The 22912-nt window shown below is 45.8% G+C and overlaps 1 protein-coding gene across 1 annotated transcript; it reads left to right on the forward strand.

The window, feature by feature from the left end:
• The first annotated feature begins 1227 nt into the window (after positions 1 to 1227).
• LOC112247659 (mitoferrin-2) lies at positions 1228 to 15677 on the forward strand. Its single transcript, XM_024416469.2, has 4 exons — positions 1228 to 1809; positions 8321 to 8549; positions 10551 to 10607; positions 13014 to 15677. Exons 1-4 carry the CDS (start codon positions 1468 to 1470, stop codon positions 13568 to 13570), a joined length of 1185 nt encoding a protein of 394 aa, XP_024272237.1. The 5' UTR covers positions 1228 to 1467; the 3' UTR covers positions 13571 to 15677.
• Positions 15678 to 22912: the final 7235 nt, after the last annotated feature.

The raw sequence follows: 22912 nt of genomic DNA on the forward strand, positions 1-22912 counted from the left end.
CATAGAATTACATGGATATATCTTATGCAAAATGTTGAAGTGCACTTCTTTAACTTTGTTTGGTATACAGTATTTGTAAGGCCTTAACCATGCATTTGTCAGGAATAATCATGTTCCAGAAAAACTTTCCTCTCGGTGTAAGTTGGTTTTGTGAATGAAGAATTTTTCTTAAATATTTATCTTATATATTTATCACAACATGATATCTCAAGTAAGCCCACGCCTTCCAATCTGAGTTCTGGATAAACTTTGTGATCATTCCCAAAATTAAGATGACTTTTCATAAGTGCAGTTAGACCACTGGGAACGGCTTTGATCACAGAAATAAACTCTCTGAAAGGTATTGGAAACTCTTTCAATGTTATAAATTGTTCATGTGAGAATATTACCCTTGTTGTCGAAAATATCAAGGACAAAGTCAATATTCCTCTCATGCCAGCTGGGGTAGAACAATGACTTATTCCTTACAGTTATGTCTGAATTATTCCACAAAAGAGCTTTATGAGGGGAAAAATTGTGCAGGAAACATATTTTCCAGGCCAGTAAAGCTTGTTGGTGAAACCTAGCCAATTTAGCAGGTAATTTTTCAGGAATATAGTTACATTTCAGTAAAAACTGAAGACCTCCCAATTTATTAAACACATTATTTGGAATGAAATACCATATTGAATCAGTATTGAGCAAACATTTTTTCAACCAGTTTATCTTGAAAGTGTTATTTATGTCAACAAAATCCAACACTTCTAGACCGCCTTCAGCTCTTTGGTTAGAAAGGACAGATTTCTTTCGTTTGTGAGGCTTATTTTTCTAGATGAAGTCAAGAAAGGTCTTATTGATCTCTTTACAAGTAGCTGGATTTACACATAACGATAATGAGGGGTACACAAAACGAGACAGACCCTCTGCCTTGGGCAGAAGTACTCTCCCAAGTATAGAAAGATCTCTTTGTAGCCAATTATTAAATATATGTTTAGTTCTCTTAATTTTAGGAGAGAAATTCAAATGTTGTCTGACTGAGTGGTTTTTTGACAGATGTATTCCTAAATTTTTACACAGTCCTTTACAGGAATATTTTCAATTTCTTTATCATCAGAGTCAAATAAACATAACGTTTCACATTTAGAAACATTCCGTTTTAATCCTGATGCAATAGAAAATGCAGTTATAGCTCAACCAACCACATTATGTTAACGTCCAAAAGCGGCCGTCGCGTCACAGGCTCTCTTCCCACTTCCCCTGAAAACCGGAACATCCGGTTGTTGGGGTTTCGGCAGAGGCAAGCCTTTCCCAAACACTGCGTGGACCTGTCCGCTCTGGGGACTGAGGGAGGCGGGGCGTGGAAACGGTGTACGACCGGTAAACATCTGGGACGGGAATGTAAAAAACTACCAACGGTACGCGAACACGAAACCGCCTTAGACGGAGTGCCATCGGGGCATAAAGTAAAGACTGTCCATCGAGATTCCAATGGAAGCGGATGGTTTCCCGAGAAGGCATCGGATGACAGCGGAGACAGCAGGCGGGAACGCCGGGGTTGCTGGAGCCTCAGCCGGCGCAGAGGTCCGATGGTTCAGTGGAAGGATCTGGGGAGTGTCGGAGAGCCTCGTTGGGAATTTGTCTCCCCGGATCGGAGGCGAGGCAGAGATCCAGACTGTTCAGTTTAGCGGTGGCCCTCCTGAAATAGCAGATGCATCGGAACCGGAGTATGAGGGTTTGCCGCAAGGCGCTTCCACGAGCACCCACATGTTTGCAGGAGCAGTGGCTGGGATCATGGAGCATTGCCTGATGTTCCCCATCGACTGTGTCAAGGTAACGCGGTAGGCTATGTTGGGCTAGCGTTAGCCGCTAACTTAGATAGTTAACCGACTGGTCTTGGAGCTTGGGCACATTACATTGGAGGGTTAGACATTACTTTGCTCGTCATGATGTGGCTTCAGCAATCATTTGAATCCGATTGGTGGCCACCTTGTCAATAAGTTTGTCAGTCACAGCACATATGAGGCAAGGTCGAAACCAGACAGGCTAACATTTCAGCTAGGACGCTAACTTAGCATGCTAACGAGCATAAATTTTTTAACTTCCATCCACTACGAATATCAGTGGATCGAGCCTGCTCTACTTGCTAGATGTAGGTAACGTTACCTAGCTAGTTAGTTACTGCAGTGCACACAAGTTAAATTTGTCACATAATTAGTCGCCATATTCATTAACTTAACTTTGGCAATACAGAATTTCAATAAAATGGAAAGGTAAACTTTTAGGAAGTGAATATTGCCGTTGTTGCCATCTTATTAGCTAGCTGTCTAACGTTAGCCATTTTAGCTGTTAGTTAGCGAACCAAAACCTCAAGGTCGGCCTCTGGCTGTGCGTCGGCTCGAGTCTGGGGGTGAATGATGATTAGCTAGTACTGTAGCCAGCTATTTAGTTGGCGCCTGATATAATGGGTTTAGGCTTAACATTTTCCTACTGCAATTTACTATGGTCCCTATTGCCATTAGTGTGCACCCCCCCAGGTAGTTTTTCATACTAATAACACGCAAAGTTATTATTCGCTTTGAGAAAGGAGACCGTTAGGTGGAATGAAGCAGCACATGTGCCCCATTTCCTGTACATGTATACACATCACCCGCTGACTGTTGCCCACCAGCTAGCTAGGTGAACAGTAACCGTAGGAGAGTATGTGATCGATTAGTAGCTAACGTTACATTTGAAAACGTTCCAAACTGCTTGTAGCATGCATATGGCTTCTAGGTGTAACTCCCTGTATTTCCAAACTGTCCCTGTATTCAAGAGGAGAACCCATAGGTTAGTACAGGCACCCTGGATTCTGTCAAAAAGTATTAGATCGTCAATGGGTGAGTTCGTTTTGCATGGCCCGGTTCCCCGATTGGAAGGAGATTCGATAGAAACCAATGGTGTACAATGTGAAACTCCGCACACCCGGGGCATCGGGCCATGCAAAACGAACTTGCAATGCTAATTGCTACCTGGCAGCATTTAGATGGAGTAGAACTGTTCTTTGTTTACAGAAAATACCGGGCTGGATGTCCTGGAATTAAGAGCACAATGCTTCTATGTTGCTGTGCTCATTATGCAGAATTAGGCTGACAGGGTGGCTCTACCACTGCACACTCTTAGAACCATAGTTCTGTTTATTGTTATAAGACTTTAAATGTGTTTTGGATGAAGTGCTTAGCCGGGATGACTTAGGTGTTATGTAAACAAGATGTGTTACGTTACATTAGCCTATGCTGTTTTGACAGGCCCACTCACTGATTTAGGTCTGCTCTGCACATGAGAGCCCAGCATTTTGTCTGGTATATTTTGTGGTCCCTGTAGAGAGAGTCATGAGTTGGTCACTGATGGAAATGATTGGTGGTGTTTGGGAGCATCAAAACTGTGATATATCATTGGTAAATTGTGACTGACTGATCTACAAATAATATTGAGTAGTTATTTAAGATTCAGGGAGATTTGTAGACCGCTGCGGTCATTGTGTACAACTATGCAGTTAGCAGAGACAGAGCAACCGAGTCAGAGCAGTCAGGTAGGGAGACGAGTCAGCTGTTAGTGTCAGGTGGGAGAGCAGGGCTCTCTCAGAACAAAGCGGAGATTCATCTGTCTTTCCCAGCTGTATTTCCTACCTCTGATCCAGGTGCTGCTCACACAGCTTGGGCTTCGTCTCAGTCGTCTAAAATGGCTTCCTCTCCCCGTCTCCTCTCTTCAATGACATGAAAGAACAGGACAGTCGAAAAAAAGCATGTTCCCAGTTGGCATCCAGCCACCGTGTTGCTTTCACATATACTGAGTTTTCAAATGCGCGCAGACGAAGTAAAGGAGACTAGGAAAGCATGTGTCTTTTAAAGTATTGAGGTGCAGCCCAGACAGTGAAACAGTCTGCTTGCAGAGGAAGGGCAGCCTGAGACACAGACTCACTGATCTATAAATCATGTCACCTGTCAAACAACATGGCATTGACCGTCTTTACTTATAAACACATTAGCAGATCTCTACAGAGGGGACCTAGCTCAAGCTGACAGCTGACCCCAGTGGACTAACAGTTGATAATCCTCTGAAAATAGCTTGCAGTGGTTGTCACACAGATTGCACAGTAGAGATAATGTCAACTCGTTGTTTACACTCATTCCAAAGGTTGAGGTTAGAAAGGCTCTTTCTAGACAAGCTAAGCTCTCTGCAATACACAACCATAGGCTACATATCGTGTGTCGTGGCTGAGAGAACTGTTCTCATTACCTTTAACATTGATTCATACCGAAGTCTCATTGAAACATTGACATCAAATATCTTACAAGATGGCGATCTTCTAAAGGTTTCAAACCCATCCAGGTACTGCTACATTATGCATGCATGGTTGGTTGACGTGTAGGAGTCTGCTCTCTCTTACAGGCCCGGCATTCCACAGTGCTTTACAGTTCCTGTAACACACTGACATACACAGTGCAGCAAGCAATCAGCATGTGTTGTCCATTCAGCTGTAGCCCGGGCCTCTCCTTTGGACGTTATTAGAAGACCCTCTATGCGTTTCACAGCACTAGCTGGTCCCTAGCCTCACAGAGAGAGGATGAACCCTGAACCTTGACACTGGCCCCTAGCCTCACAGAGAGAGGATGAACCCTGAACCTTGACACTGGCCCCTAGCCTCAAAGTGAGAGGATGAACCCTTAACCTTGACACTGGTCCCTAGCCTCACAGAGAGAGGATGAACCCTGAACCTTGACATTGGCCCCTAGCCTCAAAGTGAGAGGATGAACCCTTAACCTTGACACTGGCCCCTAGCCTCACAGGGAGAGGATGAACCCTGAACCTTGACACTGGCCCCTAGCCTCACAGAGAGAGGATGAACCCTGAACCTATCTCTGATGGGTGGTCAAATGTTTGTGGGCAAGGAATAATTAACTAGATCTCCATCCCTCCACCAGTATTCTACAAGAGCACAGACACAAGGGACAACAGACACACCGGTCTCTACATTGCAGATGAGCTGAAGGCAGTCATCAATGACCTTGGACCACAGAAGGTATTTGCACTGGTGACAGACAATGCTGCGAACCTGAAGGCTGCTTGGTCTCAAGTGGAGGAGTCCTACCCTCACATCACACCCATTGGCTGTGATGCTCATACATTGAATCTGCTCCTCAAGGACATCATGGCACTGAAAACACTACAAGAGAGCCAAGGAAATGGGTTAGATATGTGAAGGGTCATCAAGTTATAGCAGCAGTCTACCTCAAAGCAAAGTGAGAAGAATAAGAGCACCACATTGAAGCTGCCTAGCAACAACCCGTTGGGGTGGTGTTGTCATCATGTTTGACAGTCTCCTGGATGGGAAGGAGTCTCCAAGAAATGGCCATATCACAGTCTGCCGATATGGACAGCCCCATCAAGAGGATCCTACTGGATGATGTATTTTGGGAAAGAGTGGTAAGCAGAGGGAAACTTATAGCAGTAGCCATTGCATAGATTGAGGAAGACAATGCCATCCTGTCTGATGTTCAGACTCTGCTTGCAGATGTAATATAATAAATCCATACTGCCCTGCCCACTTCACTGTTGTGCCAAGCAGAGGAAACTACAGTTCTGAAATGCATCAAAAAGCATGAAGACTTGTGCCTGAAGCCCAAACACACTGCAACGTACATGTTGGACCCCAAGTATGCTGGCAAGAGCATCCTGTCTGGTGCAGAGATCAACAAGGAATATGCTGTCATCACTATTGTGTCTCGCCACCTTGGCCTGGAAGAGGGCAAAGTTCTTGGCAGTCTGGCGGAGTACACTCCCAAGCAAGGGCTTTGGGATGGAGATGCAATATGGCAGTCGTGCCAACATCTCATCAGCCACCTGGTGGAGAGGACTTTGTGGATCTGAGGCTCTTTCCCCACAATCATCCTCCAAATCCCACCAATATCAGTCACCTCAGAGCGCAACTGGTCCTTGTTTGGGAGCACACACACCAAAGGACACAACAGACTGACCAATACAATTTTTGGGAGATATGATGGATCATTGGAGATAATTCAATATTCCCTTTTGTTGTTCAGTGAAATCATCTCATGTGAAGAGTCAACTCATTTAATTAAAGTTCAATTTGTCACTCAATTGTTTTTTTTGTTTTTTTTCTATTGGAAGGATTTAATCATTTGCAATTATGTCTCTGTATGATAGGGTAAATATATTCAATGCAAATAATTCCACAGTTTAAATGGTATTAATTTCCATATATTTCTGTTAATTTCCATATATTCCCATGGACAGTTTCCACCTGTGGATATTCCCCAAAATGTGCAACCCTAATCCTCACGGGATGAACTCTGAACCTGGACACTGGCCCAGCGAAAAGGAGTGTGTGTAGGGGCAGGGCGTGTGAGTGCTGCTGGGGGGAGCGGCTCACAGAAAGGAGTGTGTGTAGGGGCAGGGCGTGTGAGTGCTGCTGGGGGAGTGGCTCACATAAAGGAGTGTGTGTAGGGGCAGGGCGTGTGAGTGCTGCTGGGAGGAGTGGCTCACAGAAAGGAGTGTGTGTAGGGGCAGGGCGTGTGAGTGCTGCTGGGGGAGTGGCTCACATAAAGGAGTGTGTGTAGGGGCAGGGCGTGTGAGTGCTGCTGGGGGAGTGGCTCACATAAAGGAGTGTGTGTAGGGGCAGGGCGTGTGAGTGCTGCTGGGAGGAGTGGCTCACAGAAAGGAGTGTGTGTAGGGGCAGGGCGTGTGAGTGCTGCTGGGGGGAGTGGCTCACATAAAGGAGTGTGTGTAGGGGCAGGGCGTGTGAGTGCTGCTGGGAGGAGTGGCTCACAGAAAGGAGTGTGTGTGTAGGGGCAGGGCGTGTGAGTGCTGCTGGGGGAGTGGCTCACAGAAAGGAGTGTGTGTGTAGGGGCAGGGCGTGTGAGTGCTGCTGGGGGAGTGGCTCACATAAAGGAGTGTGTGTAGGGGCAGGGCGTGTGAGTGCTGCTGGGAGGAGTGGCTCACATAAAGGAGTGTGTGTAGGGGCAGGGCGTGTGAGTGCTGCTGGGAGGAGTGGCTCACATAAAGGAGTGTGTGTAGGGGCAGGGCGTGAGTGCTGCTGGGAGGAGTGGCTCACAGAAAGGAGTGTGTGTAGGGGCAGGGCATGTGAGTGCTGCTGGGAGGAGTGGCTCACAGAAAGGAGTGTGTGTAGGGGCAGGGCATGTGAGTGCTGCTGGGAGGAGTGTCTCACATAAAGGAGTGTGTGTAGGGGCAGGGCGTGTGAGTGCTGCTGGGGGAGTGGCTCACATAAAGGAGTGTGTGTGTAGGGGCAGGGCGTGTGAGTGCTGCTGGGGGAGTGGCTCACATAAAGGAGTGTGTGTAGGGGCAGGGCGTGTGAGTGCTGCTGGGGGAGTGGCTCACAGAAAGGAGTGTGTGTAGGGGCAGGGCGTGTGAGTGCTGCTGGGGGAGTGGCTCACAGAAAGGAGTGTGTGTAGGGGCAGGGCGTGTGAGTGCTGCTGGGGGAGTGGCTCACAGAAAGGAGTGTGTGTAGGGGCAGGGCGTGTGAGTGCTGCTGGGGGAGTGGCTCACAGAAAGGAGTGTGTGTAGGGGCAGGGCGTGTGAGTGCTGCTGGGGGAGTGGCTCACAGAAAGGAGTGTGTATAGGGGCAGGGCGTGTGAGTGCTGCTGGGGGAGTGGCTCACAGAAAGGAGTGTGTGTAGGGGCAGGGCATGTGAGTGCTGCTGGGGGAGTGGCTCACAGAAAGGAGTGTGTGTAGGGGCAGGGTGTGTGAGTGCTGCTGGGGGAGTGGCTCACAGAAAGGAGTGTGTGTAGGGGCAGGGTGTGTGAGTGCTGCTGGGAGGAGTGGCTCACAGAAAGGAGTGTGTGTAGGGGCAGGGTGTGTGAGTGCTGCTGGGAGGAGTGGCTCACAGAAAGGAGTGTGTGTAGGGGCAGGGCGTGTGAGTGCTGCTGGGGGGAGTGGCTCACAGAAAGGAGTGTGTGTAGGGGCAGGGCGTGTGAGTGCTGCTGGGAGGAGTGGCTCACAGAAAGGCAGGCTATGTCCCTCTGACCTTGGGTCTCCTTATTCAACACGTCCTTCTGTTTAACACGGGGGGGGCACGACCACTCAAAATGTCCAAACGTGAAACTATCTAGCATGTGGAAGCACTGCCAATATTATGACTTGGCTTTTTTAATATATTACAACTACTGCACTCATCCCACCTCTGCTAAGATTTTATTCCAACATGGAAGGTTCTCAAATGTAATTTAAACATTCTGGTTAGATTATGGTATGGTGAGAAGTGTGTGGTTAGGTTATGACTTGGGTAACCAGTAGGTCTGTGACCTCTAACCTCTCCCCTGTGTAGACGCGAATGCAGAGCCTACAGCCTGAGCCTGCTGCCCGCTACCGGAATGTGATGGACGCGCTTCGGCGAATCATAACCACAGAGGGTGTCTGGCGACCAATGAGAGGGCTGAATGCCACGGCCGTGGGGGCAGGACCGGCGCATGCTCTCTACTTCGCCTGCTACGAGAAACTGAAGAAGAGTCTGGGTGACATCATCCATCCCGGTGCTAACAGCCACCTGGCCAACGGTATACCGGGAAAACACAGCACACACAAGGCATATACATGCAAAGCACATGCACCAAATGCACATGTGTGCATACCACGCCTGTACTTCTCCTATGCAACCTACATACAGTAAATTACCTTGTTTTGGTCTTGTAAACACTCATTTCATTTGGGGTTTCCAATATTATTTTTAGCAACTCAATCAAGTAGTGAATTATTTAGTTCTGTAGTCCTGTAATGTTGGTTCACACTGCAGAGAGGGAGAGGCCGTTTTCTCCCCTGGGCACTAAGTAGATGCTACTTGGACTAACCTAGATGAACCTTGCTCTCAGACACTGAGTTGTGTGGGTGGGTGGGTGAGTCAGCCTGCCACCTGGAGCACAGTGGCTGAGGAGTGGTGCTACATTGTTCCTATAGCCCCATTCTGTGGACAGTAGACAGGACTACTGCTTGAGCTCCAGGCTCTCTCATACCCAGACAGTAAGCAGGCCCTGGTTTCTCTCTTGGTTTTGTCCTAGGTTCCTGTCTTTCTAGGGAGTTTTTCCCTTGCTTGCTCTTTGGGGTTTTAGGCCGGTTATCTGTATAACTGCTGATGTAAAAAGAGCTTTATAAAATACATTTTAATTGATTGATTGGCCTGAAACTAACTTGTTGGTCCACTCGCCAGTGTGATGAAAAACATCACCAGCCACTCTGGCGGGGTATCAGCTGGTGGTGGGGTCTAATTCTGGCCCTGGAGGCTAGTAGGAGTGGTATTTATCTGGCCGCGCGGCTGATATGACCCCGTATGAATGGTCAGCATTCTGCCGAGTCAGCCACATTCACAGACTGACTGCATCAGAGACCTTCAGAGGGTAAAGAAAGACACTATTATTACTGCAGGAATTGTTTCTGTCCCCCATAGTTGTAACTAGCTTTATTAGAGAGCATGTGAAAGGAAAGCAGACTGCAGTTAGAACCAGACTAACAGTCCTCTGAGAGTTCACCAAGTAGCTGCCATCTAGGTCTGTCCACACAGTTCTAATTTGCACGACAAGAAACTTGAAACACAGTTTGCTCAGACAAAGCAAGTACTACAGAATATTGCTCTATTTATCCCTGTTTCTGTTCTCTGCTTTTTCTCTCTCTTCTTCCCAGGTCTGCTGTCTTCTCTGCTTTTTCTCTCTCTTCTTCCCAGGTCTGCTGTCTTCTCTGCTTTTTTTCTCTCTTCTTCCCAGGTCTGCTGTCTTCTCTGCTTTTTCTCTCGTCTTCCCAGGTCTGCTGTCTTCTCTGCTTTTTCTCTCTCTTCTTCCCAGGTCTGCTGTCTTCTCTGCTTTTTCTCTCTCTTCTTCCCAGGTCTGCTGTCTTCTCTGCTTTTTCTCTCTCTTCTTCCCAGGTCTGCTGTCTTCTCTGCTTTTTCTCTCTCTTCTTCCCAGGTCTGCTGTCTTCTCTGCTTTTTCTCTCTCTTCTTCCCAGGTCTGCTGTCTTCTCTGCTTTTTCTCTCTCTTCTTCCCAGGTCAGCTGTCTTCTCTGCTTTTTCTCTCTCTTCTTCCCAGGTCTGCTGTCTTCTCTGCTTTTTCTCTCTCTTCTTCCCAGGTCTGCTGTCTTCTCTGCTTTTTCTCTCTCTTCTTCCCAGGTCTGCTGTCTTCTCTGCTTTTTCTCTCTCTTCTTCCCAGGTCTGCTGTCTTCTCTGCTTTTTCTCTCTCTTCTTCCCAGGTCTGCTGTCTTCTCTGCTTTTTCTCTCTCTTCTTCCCAGGTCTGCTGTCTTCTCTGCTTTTTCTCTCTCTTCTTCCCAGGTCTGCTGTCTTCTCTGCTTTTTCTCTCTCCCTTGTTTCCAAGTCAAGGGAGAGGCAGGGTAAGAGATTGCAGACGTGCCCAGTAGAGGAAGAGAAGTTTTAACTCTGGTCCATCAGCAGTGATGATGTCCTGTTTTACCACTAGAGAGAACTAGATGATTTCTCCTCTGCTTTTTTGTTCATTCTCTGCAATCTTTCTCTCTCTCTTGTTGTTGTTCACCATTGGGGTGTGTGTGTGTGTTACAGGTACGGCAGGGTGTGTAGCCACATTGCTTCATGACGCAGCCATGAACCCATCTGAAGGTACATTTCTCTGTCTATAAATAATCTATCTCTTTCCCTGGGTGAGGGCCAGGGACACAGGTCTCACGGCACTGCTTTGAACCTGCTTTTCTCCTTCTGATGCATGGGGTGTATTAAACTTCTTGACGCACCCATCCCTTTAGCGGGATCATTTTCATCAACACCCGCTGAACTGCAGAGCACCAAATTCAAATTAAATTACTAAAAATATTTCATTTTCATGAAATCACAAGTGTAATATAACAAAACACAGCTTAGCTTGTTGTTAATCCACCTGGCATGTCAGATTTCAATACAACTTTTCAGGGAAAGTACAACAAGTGTTTATGTAAGAACATCTCTCTCAGTAGACAACATATTACAAACACTAGCAGCCAAGTAGATTGGGCACGAAAGTCAGAAAAGCAATAGATTAAATCGCTTACCTTTGATCTTCGGATGTTTGCACTCACGAGACTCCCAGTTACACAATAAATGTTCCTTTTGTTCCATAAAGATTATTTTTATATCCAAAATACCTCCATTTGTTTGGCGCGTTATGTTCAGAAATCCACAGGCTCGAGCGGTCACGACATCGTAGTCGAAAATTCCAAATAGTATCCGTAATGTCCACAGAAACATGTCAAACGTTTTTTTATAATCAATCCTCAGGTTGTTTTTAAAATATATAATCGATAATATATCAACCGGGACTGTCACTTTTTCAATAGGAGAGGGAGAGACAATGGCTGCCCCACACTGTTGTGCAAGCAAAACTCTGCAAACACCCAGCTATCCACTGACGCGATGTTATCTTTCTCGCTCATTTTTTCAAAATAAAAGCCTGAAACTGTCTAAAGACTGACACCTTGAGGAAGCCATAAGAAAAGCAATCTGGTTGATATCCCTTTAAATGGAGGCAAGCCATCCAATGGAACAGAGACCTTTCAGGAAAAATGGCACTTCCTGGTTTGATTTTCCTCAGGTTTTCGCCTGCATTATCAGTTCTGTTATACTCACAGACAATATTTTGACAGTTTTGGAAACATTAGAGTATTTTCTATCCTAATCTGACAATTATGCATATTCTTGTTTCTGGGCCTGCGAAATAGGCAGTTTCAAATGGGTACGTCTTTTAGCCAAAAACGAAAATCCTGCCACCTACACTCAAGAAGTTAAGGACACTGAGATGTTGTTTGCTGCAGATAAACCACTGTGTCAGAGCTCCCTCTGCAGGTTTAGCACCTTGTACCTCTAGGGCCTAGCCTGTTTACTCTACCTGCTAGCTAGGTGGAGGGGGAGATTGGGGCGTGGGGGGCAGGTTGAGGGAGAGGGAGGGAGCAGGTTTTTAGCTTCAACAGCCTAAATAAATCTGTTAAATCCTTTGAGGAAGTTATGACTGTGCAGATGTTTTATTTGGTCCATCATTTTGGTATTTCTTTTTCATTCTCTGGACTCTGTTCCTGATGATGGAAACACACCTGGCAATCCTGTCTTTCTAATGTTCCCTCCATCCCTCCCTCTACTCACCTGTCCTTTCCTCCCTCTAAACACCTGTCCCTTCCTCCCTCTCCTCTATACACTTGTCCCTTCCTCCCTCCCCTCTACTCACTTGTCCCTTCCTCCCTCCCCTCTACCTACTTGTCCCTTCCTCCCTCCCCTCTACTCACTTGTCCCTTCCTCCCTTCCTCCCTCCCCTCTACTCACTTGTCCCTTCCTCCCTCCCCTCTACTCACTTGTCCCTTCCTCCCTCCCCTCTACTCACTTGTCCCTTCCTCCCTCTCCTCTACTCACTTGTCCCTTCCTCCCCTCCCTCCTCTACTCACTTGTCCCTTCCTCCCTCTCCTCTACTCACTTGTCCCTTCCTCCCTTGTCTCCCTCCTCTACTCACTTGTCCCTTCCTCCTTGTCCCTCTCCTCTCCTCTCACTTGTCCCTTCCTCCCTCTCCTCTACCCACTTGTCCCTTCCTCCCTCTCCTCTACTCACTTGTCCCTTCCTCCCTCTCCTCTACTCACTTGTCCCTTCCCCTCCCTCTCCTCTACTCACTTGTCCCTTCCTCCCTCTCCTCTACTCACTTGTCCCTTCCTCCCTCTCCTCTACTCACTTGTCCCTTCCTCCCTACTCACTCCCTCCTCCCTCTCCTCACTCACTTGTCCCTTCACTCCCTCTCCCCTCTACTCACTTGTCCCTTCATCCCTCTCCTCTACTCACTTGTCCCTTCCTCCCTCTCCTCGACTCACTTGTCCCTCCATCCCTCTCCTCGACTCACTTGTCCCTCCCTCCCTCCTCCTCGACTCACTTGTCCCTTGTCCCTCCCTCCCTCTCCTCGACTCACTTGTCCCTCCCTCCCTCTCCTCGACTCACTTGTCCCTCCCTCCCTCTCCTCGACTCACTTGTCCCTCCCTCCCTCTTTTTCTCCCTGCCCAGTGGTGAAGCAGCGTTTGCAGATGTATAACTCTCCGTACCGCGGCGTGATGGACTGTGTGCGTGCCGTGTGGCAGAGCGAGGGCCCTGGGGCCTTTTACCGCTCCTACACCACCCAGCTCACCATGAACGTCCCCTTCCAGGCTCTCCACTTCATGACCTACGAGTACCTCCAGGAGCTGCTCAACCCCCACAGACAGTACAACCCCTCCTCACACATGGTGTCTGGAGCCCTGGCCGGGGCCATCGCTGCTGCAGCCACCACCCCTCTGGATGTCTGCAAGACCCTGCTCAACACCCAGGAGTCCCTGGTGGGGCTCCCCGCTGCAGGCCAGGGTGGAGGTCAGGGTACACACAGACACATCACGGGCCTGGCCCATGCCTTCCGGACAGTGTACAGGCTGGGTGGCCTGCCTGGGTTCTTTAAAGGAGTCCAGGCCAGGGTGATCTATCAGATGCCCTCCACAGCCATCAGCTGGTCTGTCTATGAGTTCTTCAAGTACGGAATCACCAAGCACCAGCACGAGAAGAGGGTCGCGTTGCAGCGGGAGGAAAAATAAATCATGTCCTATTTTCTTTCAGCCATATCTCTTCACCATCTCTTCCTTTTTTAATCTATAAATCTCCTTCCAGTGGAGCAGGTGTTCAGAGCGAGGGAGAAATAAGGAAGAATCGATACGCACATAAACCAACCAATACCCACCTCTTATTTACCCCGTTCAGACTGCCAATAAGACACTTCCATCTGTGGCTCAACCATCAACATCTCTGCTAAACTGTTTGAAACTGAGGATTTACAATACACTATGAAAGTGAATAGGTGATGTATTGACAGTACGTGTTCAATGTATACCCATATAACGCACATAAACGTCAACCTGAAAGAGATGCTTCTGTTTTACTCCAGCGGATTTAGTTGTGAAATATGTGAAGTGTCCAGCACCTTTCAGAGTATTGTTGGGATGAATTTGACGACAGCTGTTCTGTCGGTGTTCTTAAAGGCAGACTATGACCTCATCATACACAGACAGTTGGCCACTTCCTGCTTTCGGAAATTAATAACAAGATTGTCTAATTGAGGCGCAGATTGGAAATAGCCAGTAGTGGCGGTCATCTTGGCAGATTTGGATTCTGTTATTGTTATGTGTTAGCGGGAAGTCGCCCAGCTTTGTATGATGATCTGTTACGGAGTCTACCTGTAGTGTTAATTCTTGCGTTTTAATGTATCTGGATGAGAATGTTGTTCACTGTAAGCCCCACCAGGGGGCACTGTGACCATCCCAATAAAGCTCTTGAGTAATATCATTTGGCCAGGTGTGAGTGACAGTGGGCCTTTTGGAGGCATTTGTGTAAACCCAGACAATTGTTTATAGGCTTCATGTACAAGATCGCCTTAACCACAGACCTAGTATCAGTTTGTAATTTCGTGAACTGGTAGAGACGTAAACCTCTTCTTGAGGTTTGAAATCAGGAATTTCTCTCAAAATATAGACTTAAATATATATATATATAACTTAAATATATTGCTGCCAGTAAGTTGTAAAGTACAGTAAATATATTCTGAGAGGAACTATTGAGTTAAAGTGATTCCTGAACCCCTACAGTACTAACGTTGGTTGGCTTTGGTGTATAGAAAGAATGGAGAGAATCACCATGGATCTTTGGACAATTCATTGGAAGATAAATTCCATCTTGCCTTGTTATTTGCACTGATGTAAGGAGGGTGGGGGGGGTTTGCCCAGATCTCACTTTGTACTTTTGCTTTGAGTAGATCAAATTCTTGGATGGGTTAGCCCACACAGGTGACAGGTAGCTTAGCGCTTAAGAGCGTTTGGACCGTAACCGAAAGGTTGCTGATTCAAATCCACGAGCCGACCAGGTTTTAACATATACTGATGAGCCCTTGAGCGGCACACTTAATCCTGATTGCTCCTGTATGTCGCTCTGCATTTGACTAAAATAACTCCAATGTAAACACACTTCAGTTTACAGTCACACCCTTGTTTTACCTAGACTGACTAGAACACATGAAGGTTTAGACAGGACACGTTGGCTAAAACAGAGGCTGACTGGCACACACACAGAATATGGATTCCCACGCATGAAGCAAAATCCACACTACAGAAATATGTTTACATCATGTGAATGTTACGGCCCTGACTCGAAAGGGTCAAGAAGGAAAGAGCTCATGTTTCAGGGGAACTTCCATTGAAAGGTTTCTGCACAAGTCATCTGTTAATAAGCCGTTCTAAAGACTTCAGGTAGAAGTAACCGTTGGACACAGATCTAGGATCAGCTTCCTCTCCCGAAATACTAACTTAACCATTGGAGAGAATGCTAAACTGGCCTTAGATCAGTGGCTAGGGGTGTGACATCATTATACTGTTGTGTATTAACTATTACATGAATTGATTGATTAAGGGACTTATCCATGACACTCGGTGTGTATGGCTGTGTTTATACAGGCAGCCCAATTCTGATCTCTTAACAATAATTGGTATTTTTACCAATCGGATCAGAGGTCAGAATTGGGCTGCCTGTGTAAACGTAGCCTATGTGGCCTCAGCTGTGTGTGTGGATGATGAATGCAGCTGATCAGTCTTCTTGACCTCTGTCTGACTGTCCCCTGTAATCCTATCTGATCAATAAACAGAGCAGTAGACTCCCTCAGGTTGCCCACAGGTGCTGTTACACTTGTTTGCATTGTTTGTTTTCGTACACACAGACACATATACCTTTCCTCTCAGCAACAACAAAACAATGCAGTAGAATCTCACATACTGCGATCAAAAGCTTAAAGGCTGTTTTTATATCGATATCAAATCATTTGTGGGTAACAATTAAGTACCTAACGGTAATAGTTTTACATCAGAATGGTTGAAAAGAAGAACAAATATTTATTTTTAGCAACAAAGAAATATACTATTCCTCAAGCAAGAATTTTTGCTGGGAGGGGAAAACTCTGGAACTCTGTTATTGGACTATTAACTAATGTACTGCTTGGTGACGTCCCAGGCAAGCTGAAACTCCACCCTTGCAAACCCCGCCGATTAGAAGGTCCATTGCATATTCTAGTTTCAACCAGAAACGGACAGGAAATAACACTGATTAAATGTTTTCACACTTTTACAGTGTTATATTCAATCAGCTTTACAATATGATACTAAACACAGAATTAACAGCATTTTGACTGCAATGGACCTTTAAACAGCCGTTTGTGTCACCTATATATCTCTATTGTCATAGTAACACATGGCAGAGGAATACAGAAAGTTTGAGGTACTTCCTGGATAGCCTGCTGAAAAGAAAAGAAAGTAATTAGCAGTTAGATGATGTTAGAGAGTGATCTCCCCCAGTGTTTTCCATTGTAAGGTTATTTGATGTGTGTGTAGGGTTTATTTGTCCGTGTCAAGAGGATGAAGGGTCTGATGCATCCCACCCATGAGATGTGTCTGGCTGGCTGGCTGGCTGGCTGTCTAGCAACCAGGCTTGTGTGATATTTATCTTTTTTATAATTCAGGTCAGTTGCTATTATGTTTTAAAAATAGTAATAATATGTGTGTGGACTTGCACGTGGCTCAGGTATTTGCTCCCCTGTCACACACACACACACACACACATCAGCTCTAAAGGCTGTCTGTTGGTGACAGGTATTGTGTTTAGGCTGAGGCACAGGTGCAGATCTGAACTTTCACCCTGCGACCCGAAACATAACCGCCTCGCTCACACAGCTGGGTCTCCTTTACCTGTGAGTGTATCACAGGAGGTTGGTGGCACCTTAATTAGGGAGGACGGGCTCGTGGTAATGGCTGGAGCAGAATAGGTGGAATGGTATCAAACACATGGTTTCCAGGGGTGTGATGCCATTCCGTTCGTTCCGTCCCAGCAGTGGTGGAAGAAGTACCCAGTTGTCATACTGGAGTCAAAGTGAAGACACCTAAATAGAGAATGACTCAAGTAAAAGTCAAGACACCTAAATAGAGAAGGACTCAAGTAAAAGTCAAAGTCACCAAGTAATATACTACTTGAGTAAATGTCTAAAAGTATTTGGTTTTAAATATACGTAACTATCAAAAGCACATGTACTGACTAAAATATACCACAAGTAAAAGTATCAAAAGTAAAAGTATAAATAATTAAATGCCTTATATTAAGCAAACCAGACGGCACCATTTTATTTGTCATTTTTATTTACAGATAGCCAGGGGCTCCAACACTAAGACATCATTTACAGATAGCCAGGGGCTCCAACACTAAGACATCATATACAGATAGCCAGGGGCTCCAACACTAAGACATCATTTACAGATAGCCAGGGGCTCCAACACTAAGACATCAAGCTAGGGGCTCCAACACTAAGACATCATATACAGATAGCCAGGGGCTCCAACACTAAGACATCATTTACAGATATAGGGGCTCCAACACTAAGACATCATATACAGATAGCCAGGGGCTCCAACACAAACATCATTTACAGATAGCTAGGGGCTCCAACACTAAGACATCATTTACAGATAGCCAGGGGCTCCAACACTAAGACATCATATACAGATAGCCAGGGGCTCCAACACTAAGACATCATTTACAGATAGCCAGGGGCTCCAACACTAAGACATCATTTACAGATAGCCAGGGGCTCCAACACTAAGACATCATTTACAGATAGCCAGGGAACACTCCAACACTAAGACATCATATACAGATAGCCAGGGGCTCCAACACTAAGACATCATATACAGATAGCCAGGGGCTCCAACACTAAGACATCATTTACAGATAGCCAGGGAACACTCCAACACTAAGACATCATATACAGATAGCCAGGGAACACTCCAACACTAAGACATCATATACAGATAGCCAGGGGCTCCAACACTAAGACATCATTTACAGATAGCCAGGGGCTCCAACACTAAGACATCATATACAGATAGCCAGGGGCTCCAACACTAAGACATCATTTACAGATAGCCAGGGGCTCCAACACTAAGACATCATTTACAGATAGCCAGGGGCTCCAACGCTAAGACATCATTTACAGATAGCCAGGGGCTCCAACACTAAGACATCATTTACAGATAGCCAGGGGCTCCAACACTAAGACATCATTTACAGATAGCCAGGGGCTCCAACACTAAGACATCATTTACAGATACCCAGGGGCTCCAACACTAAGACATAATTTACAGATAGCCAGGGGCTCCAACACTAAGACATCATTTACAGATAGCCAGGGGCTCCAACACTAAGACATCATATACAGATAGCCAGGGGCTCCAACACTAAGACATCATTTACAGATAGCCAGGGGCTCCAACACTAAGACATCATTTACAGATAGCCAGGGGCTCCAACACTAAGACATCATTTACAGATAGCCAGGGGCTCCAACACTAAGACATCATTTACAGATAGCCAGGGGCTCCAACACTAAGACATCATTTACAGATAGCCAGGGGCTCCAATACTAAGACATCATTTACAGATAGCCAGGGGCTCCAACACTAAGACATCATTTACAGATAGCCAGGGGCTCCAACACTAAGACATCATTTACAGATAGCCAGGGGCTCCAACACTAAGACATCATATACAGATAACCAGGGGAACACTCCAACACTAAGACATCATTTACAGATAGCCAGGGGTTCCAACACTAAGACATCATTTACAGATAGCCAGGGAACACTCCAACACTAAGACATCATTTACAGATAGCCAGGGGCTCCAACACTAAGACATCATTTACAGATAGCCAGGGGCTCCAACACTAAGACATCATTTACAGATAGCCAGGGGCTCCAACACTAAGACATCATATACAGATAGCCAGGGGCTCCAACACTAAGACATCATATACAGATAGCCAGGGGCTCCAACACTAAGACATCATATACAGATAGCCAAGGGCTCCAACACTAAGACATCATTTACAGATAGCCAGGGGCTCCAACACTAAGACATCATTTACAGATAGCCAGGGGCTCCAACACTAAGACATCATTTACAGATAGCCAGGGGCTCCAACACTAAGACATCATATACAGATAGCCAGGGGAACACTCCAACACTAAGACATCATTTACAGATAGCCAGGGGCTCCAACACTAAGACATCATTTACAGATAGCCAGGGGCTCCAACACTAAGACATCATTTACAGATAGCCAGGGGAACACTCCAACACTAAGACATCATTTACAGATAGCCAGGGGCTCCAACACTAAGACATCATTTACAGATAGCCAGGGGCTCCAACACTAAGACATCATTTACAGATAGCCAGGGGCTCCAACACTAAGACATCATTTACAGATAGCCAGGGGCTCCAACACTAAGACATCATATACAGATAGCCAGGGAACACTCCAACACTAAGACATCATATACAGATAGCCAGGGGCTCCAACACTAAGACATCATATACAGATAGCCAAGGGCTCCAACACTAAGACATCATTTACAGATAGCCAGGGGCTCCAACACTAAGACATCATTTACAGATAGCCAAGGGCTCCAACACTAAGACATCATTTACAGATAGCCAGGGGCTCCAACACTAAGACATCATTTACAGATAGCCAGGGGCTCCAACACTAAGACATCATTTACAGATAGCCAGGGGCTCCAACACTAAGACATCATTTACAGATAGCCAGGGGCTCCAACACTAAGACATCATTTACAGATAGCCAGGGGCTCCAACACTAAGACATCATTTACAGATAGCCAGGGGCTCCAACACTAAGACATCATTTACAGATAGCCAGGGAACACTCCAACACTAAGACATCATTTACAAATGAAACGTGTGTTTAGTGAGTCCGCCAGATCAGAGGCATTAGAGATGACCAGGGATGTTCTCTTGATAAGTGCGTGAATTGGACCATTTTCCTGTCCTGCTAAGCATTCAAAATGCAATGAGTACTTTTGGGTGTCAGGGAAAATGTATGGAGTAAAAAGTACATTATTTTCTTTAGGAATGTAGTGAAGTAAAAGTAAAACATTTCTAAATTGTCAATAGTAAAGTACAGATACCCCCCAAAATGACTTACGTAGTACTGTAAAGTATTTTTACTTAAGTACTTTACACCAGTGCCTTCCAGCCATTATTCAGCCCTCTCCCCTCAGCAGCACCTAATGGAGTGTGTGACTGGTCACAGCCCACATTCAGAACAATAGAATATTACCAATGTAGAGAAGCAGGATGAATTCATGAATTTCTCAACCTGGACAATAACATTATTGATGAAACGATTGAGGAATGTTACATTAAAGTTGAGCCACTATACTTGTGATGATCATGGTTTTCCCCCTTCCTGAAGAAATAAACTTATTGTACAGTGAATCACTGTAGTATCTGCTAACTGATTTGTTAATGTTGAACAGAGAGGGGTATATAGAAGTAGCTTAAAGCAAGGGGTCCTCTCTGGTTAGCTACAGTAAGGCTAACAGTGATGTTTAAGACAAGCAGCTTTAAGAAGAATCAGCTCCTTTTCACACAGCTTCAAGTGTAGAGTGATGTCTCACTGGCTAATCTCACACACACACACGCTCACACACACCACACACACACACACCACACACACACACACACACACACACACACACACACACACACACACACACACACACACACACACACACACACACACACACACACATGCTCACATGGAGCCTCTTGTCAGCCAGACACCTATTCAAATAGCGAGTGTTAATGAGCCATCTGTGTGTCTGTCTGTCTGTCTGTCTGTGTGTGTTTGACCCGTCCCCTCTCTTCCTGTCTGTGGTGTAGCTAGCTGAAGCTTGCCCCACCAGGCCGCTGTAGATACTCCTCATGAGAGCCTGACTGCGTGTGTGTGTTGTGGGGGAGGGGGGATTTGTGTGTTTGCCGTCTCTTGCCTACCTATCTCCCAGCCTAATGTAAACTATTTAGTCTGAAGCTAAGCCCTGTTGATGTGTGTGCGTACATGCGTTTGTTACTAGTTTGAAAAGGATGAAGAGGAAGACCACGGGACAGCAGTAGTAATGGTAGCTGACAGTGTGCCTGCTGTACAGTATAATGTTGAGTCAACAGTAACTGTGGCTGGAGGAGCCTCCAGCAGGTCTGTCACTGTGACTTTATTCATGATATAGCACAGCCTCGTGTGTCTTACTGCTGTCACTGTGACTTTATTCATGACATAGCACAGCCTCGTGTGTCTTACTGCTGTCACTGTGACTTTATTCATGATATAGCACAGCCTTGTGTGTCTTACTGCTGTCACTGTGACTTTATTCATGATATAGCACAGCCTCGTGTGTCTTACTGCTGTCACTGTGACTTTATTCATGACATAGCACAGCCTCGTGTGTCTTACTGCTGTCACTGTGACTTTATTCATGACATAGCACAGCCTCGTGTGTCTTACTGCTGTCACTGTGACTTTATTCATGACATAGCACAGCCTCGTGTTACTGCTTAAAGATGTGCTCTGGAACTTTGGTGACGACTAAGTATTTTGAAACTTCTCGCTTTTGTGGGACTGTCATTTGTTTTTCAATAGGACAATGACCCAACACACCTCCAGGCTGTGAAAGGGCTATTTGACCAAGAAGGAAAGTGCTGCATCAGATAACCTGGCCTCCACAATCACCCGACATCAACCCAATTGAGATGATTTGGGATGAGTTGGACCGCTGAGTGAAGTAAAAAGCAGTCAACAAGTGCTCAGCATATGTGGGAACTCCTTCAAGACTGTTGGAAAAGCATTCCAGGTGACTACCTCATGAAGCTGGTTGAGAGAATGCCAAGAGTGTGCAAAGCTGTCATCAAGGCAAACGGTGGCTCAAATATAATAATAATCTCAAATATAAAATATATTTTGATTTGTTTATCACTTTTTTTGGTTACTACATGATTCCATATGTGTTATTTCACAGTTTTGATGTCTTCACTATTATTCTACAATGTAGAAAATAGTACAAATAAAGAAAAACCCTTGAATGAGTAGGTGTGTCCAAATATTTTACTGGTACTGTCTATTAAACTATATTCGCATTCGTGGATTATTCTAGCCTACGACAACCCGATGGCTTTCATCAAAGTTTTCGATTGCGTATTCGTAAATGAAAACGTTCATAAAAGGCATCGGGTAGATGTAAATTATCCCACAAATACTGTACAAATATCATTTGATGTATATCTTAAACAACCACATTTTCATGCATTTGACGAGACAGACCTCTACAGTATGTATAACAACTCTCTTTCTCTCTTTATAAATAAACTACATGACCAAAAGTATGTGGACACTCGTCCAACATCTCATTCCAAAATCATGGGTGTTAATGTAGGGTTGGTTCCTCCTTTTCTGCCACAACAGCCTCCACTCTTCTGGGAATGCTTCCCACTAGACGTTGGAAAATTGCTGCGAGAATTTTCTTCCATTCAGCCACAAGAGCATTAGTGAGGTTGGGCACTGATGTTGGGATTAGGCCTGGCTCGCAGTCGGAGTTCCAATTCATCCCAAAGGTATTCAGTGGGGTTGAGGTCAGGTCTCTGTGCAGGTCAGTGAAGTTCTTCGACACCGATCTTGACAAATAATTTCTGTATGGACCTCGCTTTGTGTACAGGCGCATTGTCATGCAGAAACAGGAAAGGGCCTTCTCCAAACTAGCCACAAAGTTGGAAGCACAGAATCATCTAGAATGTCATTGTACGCTGTAGCATAAAGATTTCCCTTTACTGGAACTAAGGGGCATAGCCCGAACCACTAAAAACAGCACCAGACCATTATTCATCCTCCTCCAAACTTTACAGTTGGCACTATGCATTCAGGCAGGTAGCATTCTCCTGGCATCCGCCAAACCCAGATGGTGAAGTTTGATTCATCACTCCAGAGAACATGTTTCCACTGC

The sequence above is a fragment of the Oncorhynchus tshawytscha genome, linkage group LG25 (assembly GCF_018296145.1).
Source record: "Oncorhynchus tshawytscha isolate Ot180627B linkage group LG25, Otsh_v2.0, whole genome shotgun sequence".
Lineage (NCBI taxonomy): Eukaryota > Metazoa > Chordata > Actinopteri > Salmoniformes > Salmonidae > Oncorhynchus > Oncorhynchus tshawytscha.

Bases quoted from the DNA above. Each gene is read 5' to 3' on its own strand.
- LOC112247659 (XM_024416469.2), top strand. From the start codon at position 1,468: ATGGAAGCGGATGGTTTCCCGAGAAGGCATCGGATGACAGCGGAGACA. The intron at 8,550-10,550 runs GTATACCGGGAA...TGTGTGTTACAG, and splicing joins TAACAGCCACCTGGCCAACG to GTACGGCAGGGTGTGTAGCC. The intron at 10,608-13,013 runs GTACATTTCTCT...CTCCCTGCCCAG, and splicing joins AGCCATGAACCCATCTGAAG to TGGTGAAGCAGCGTTTGCAG.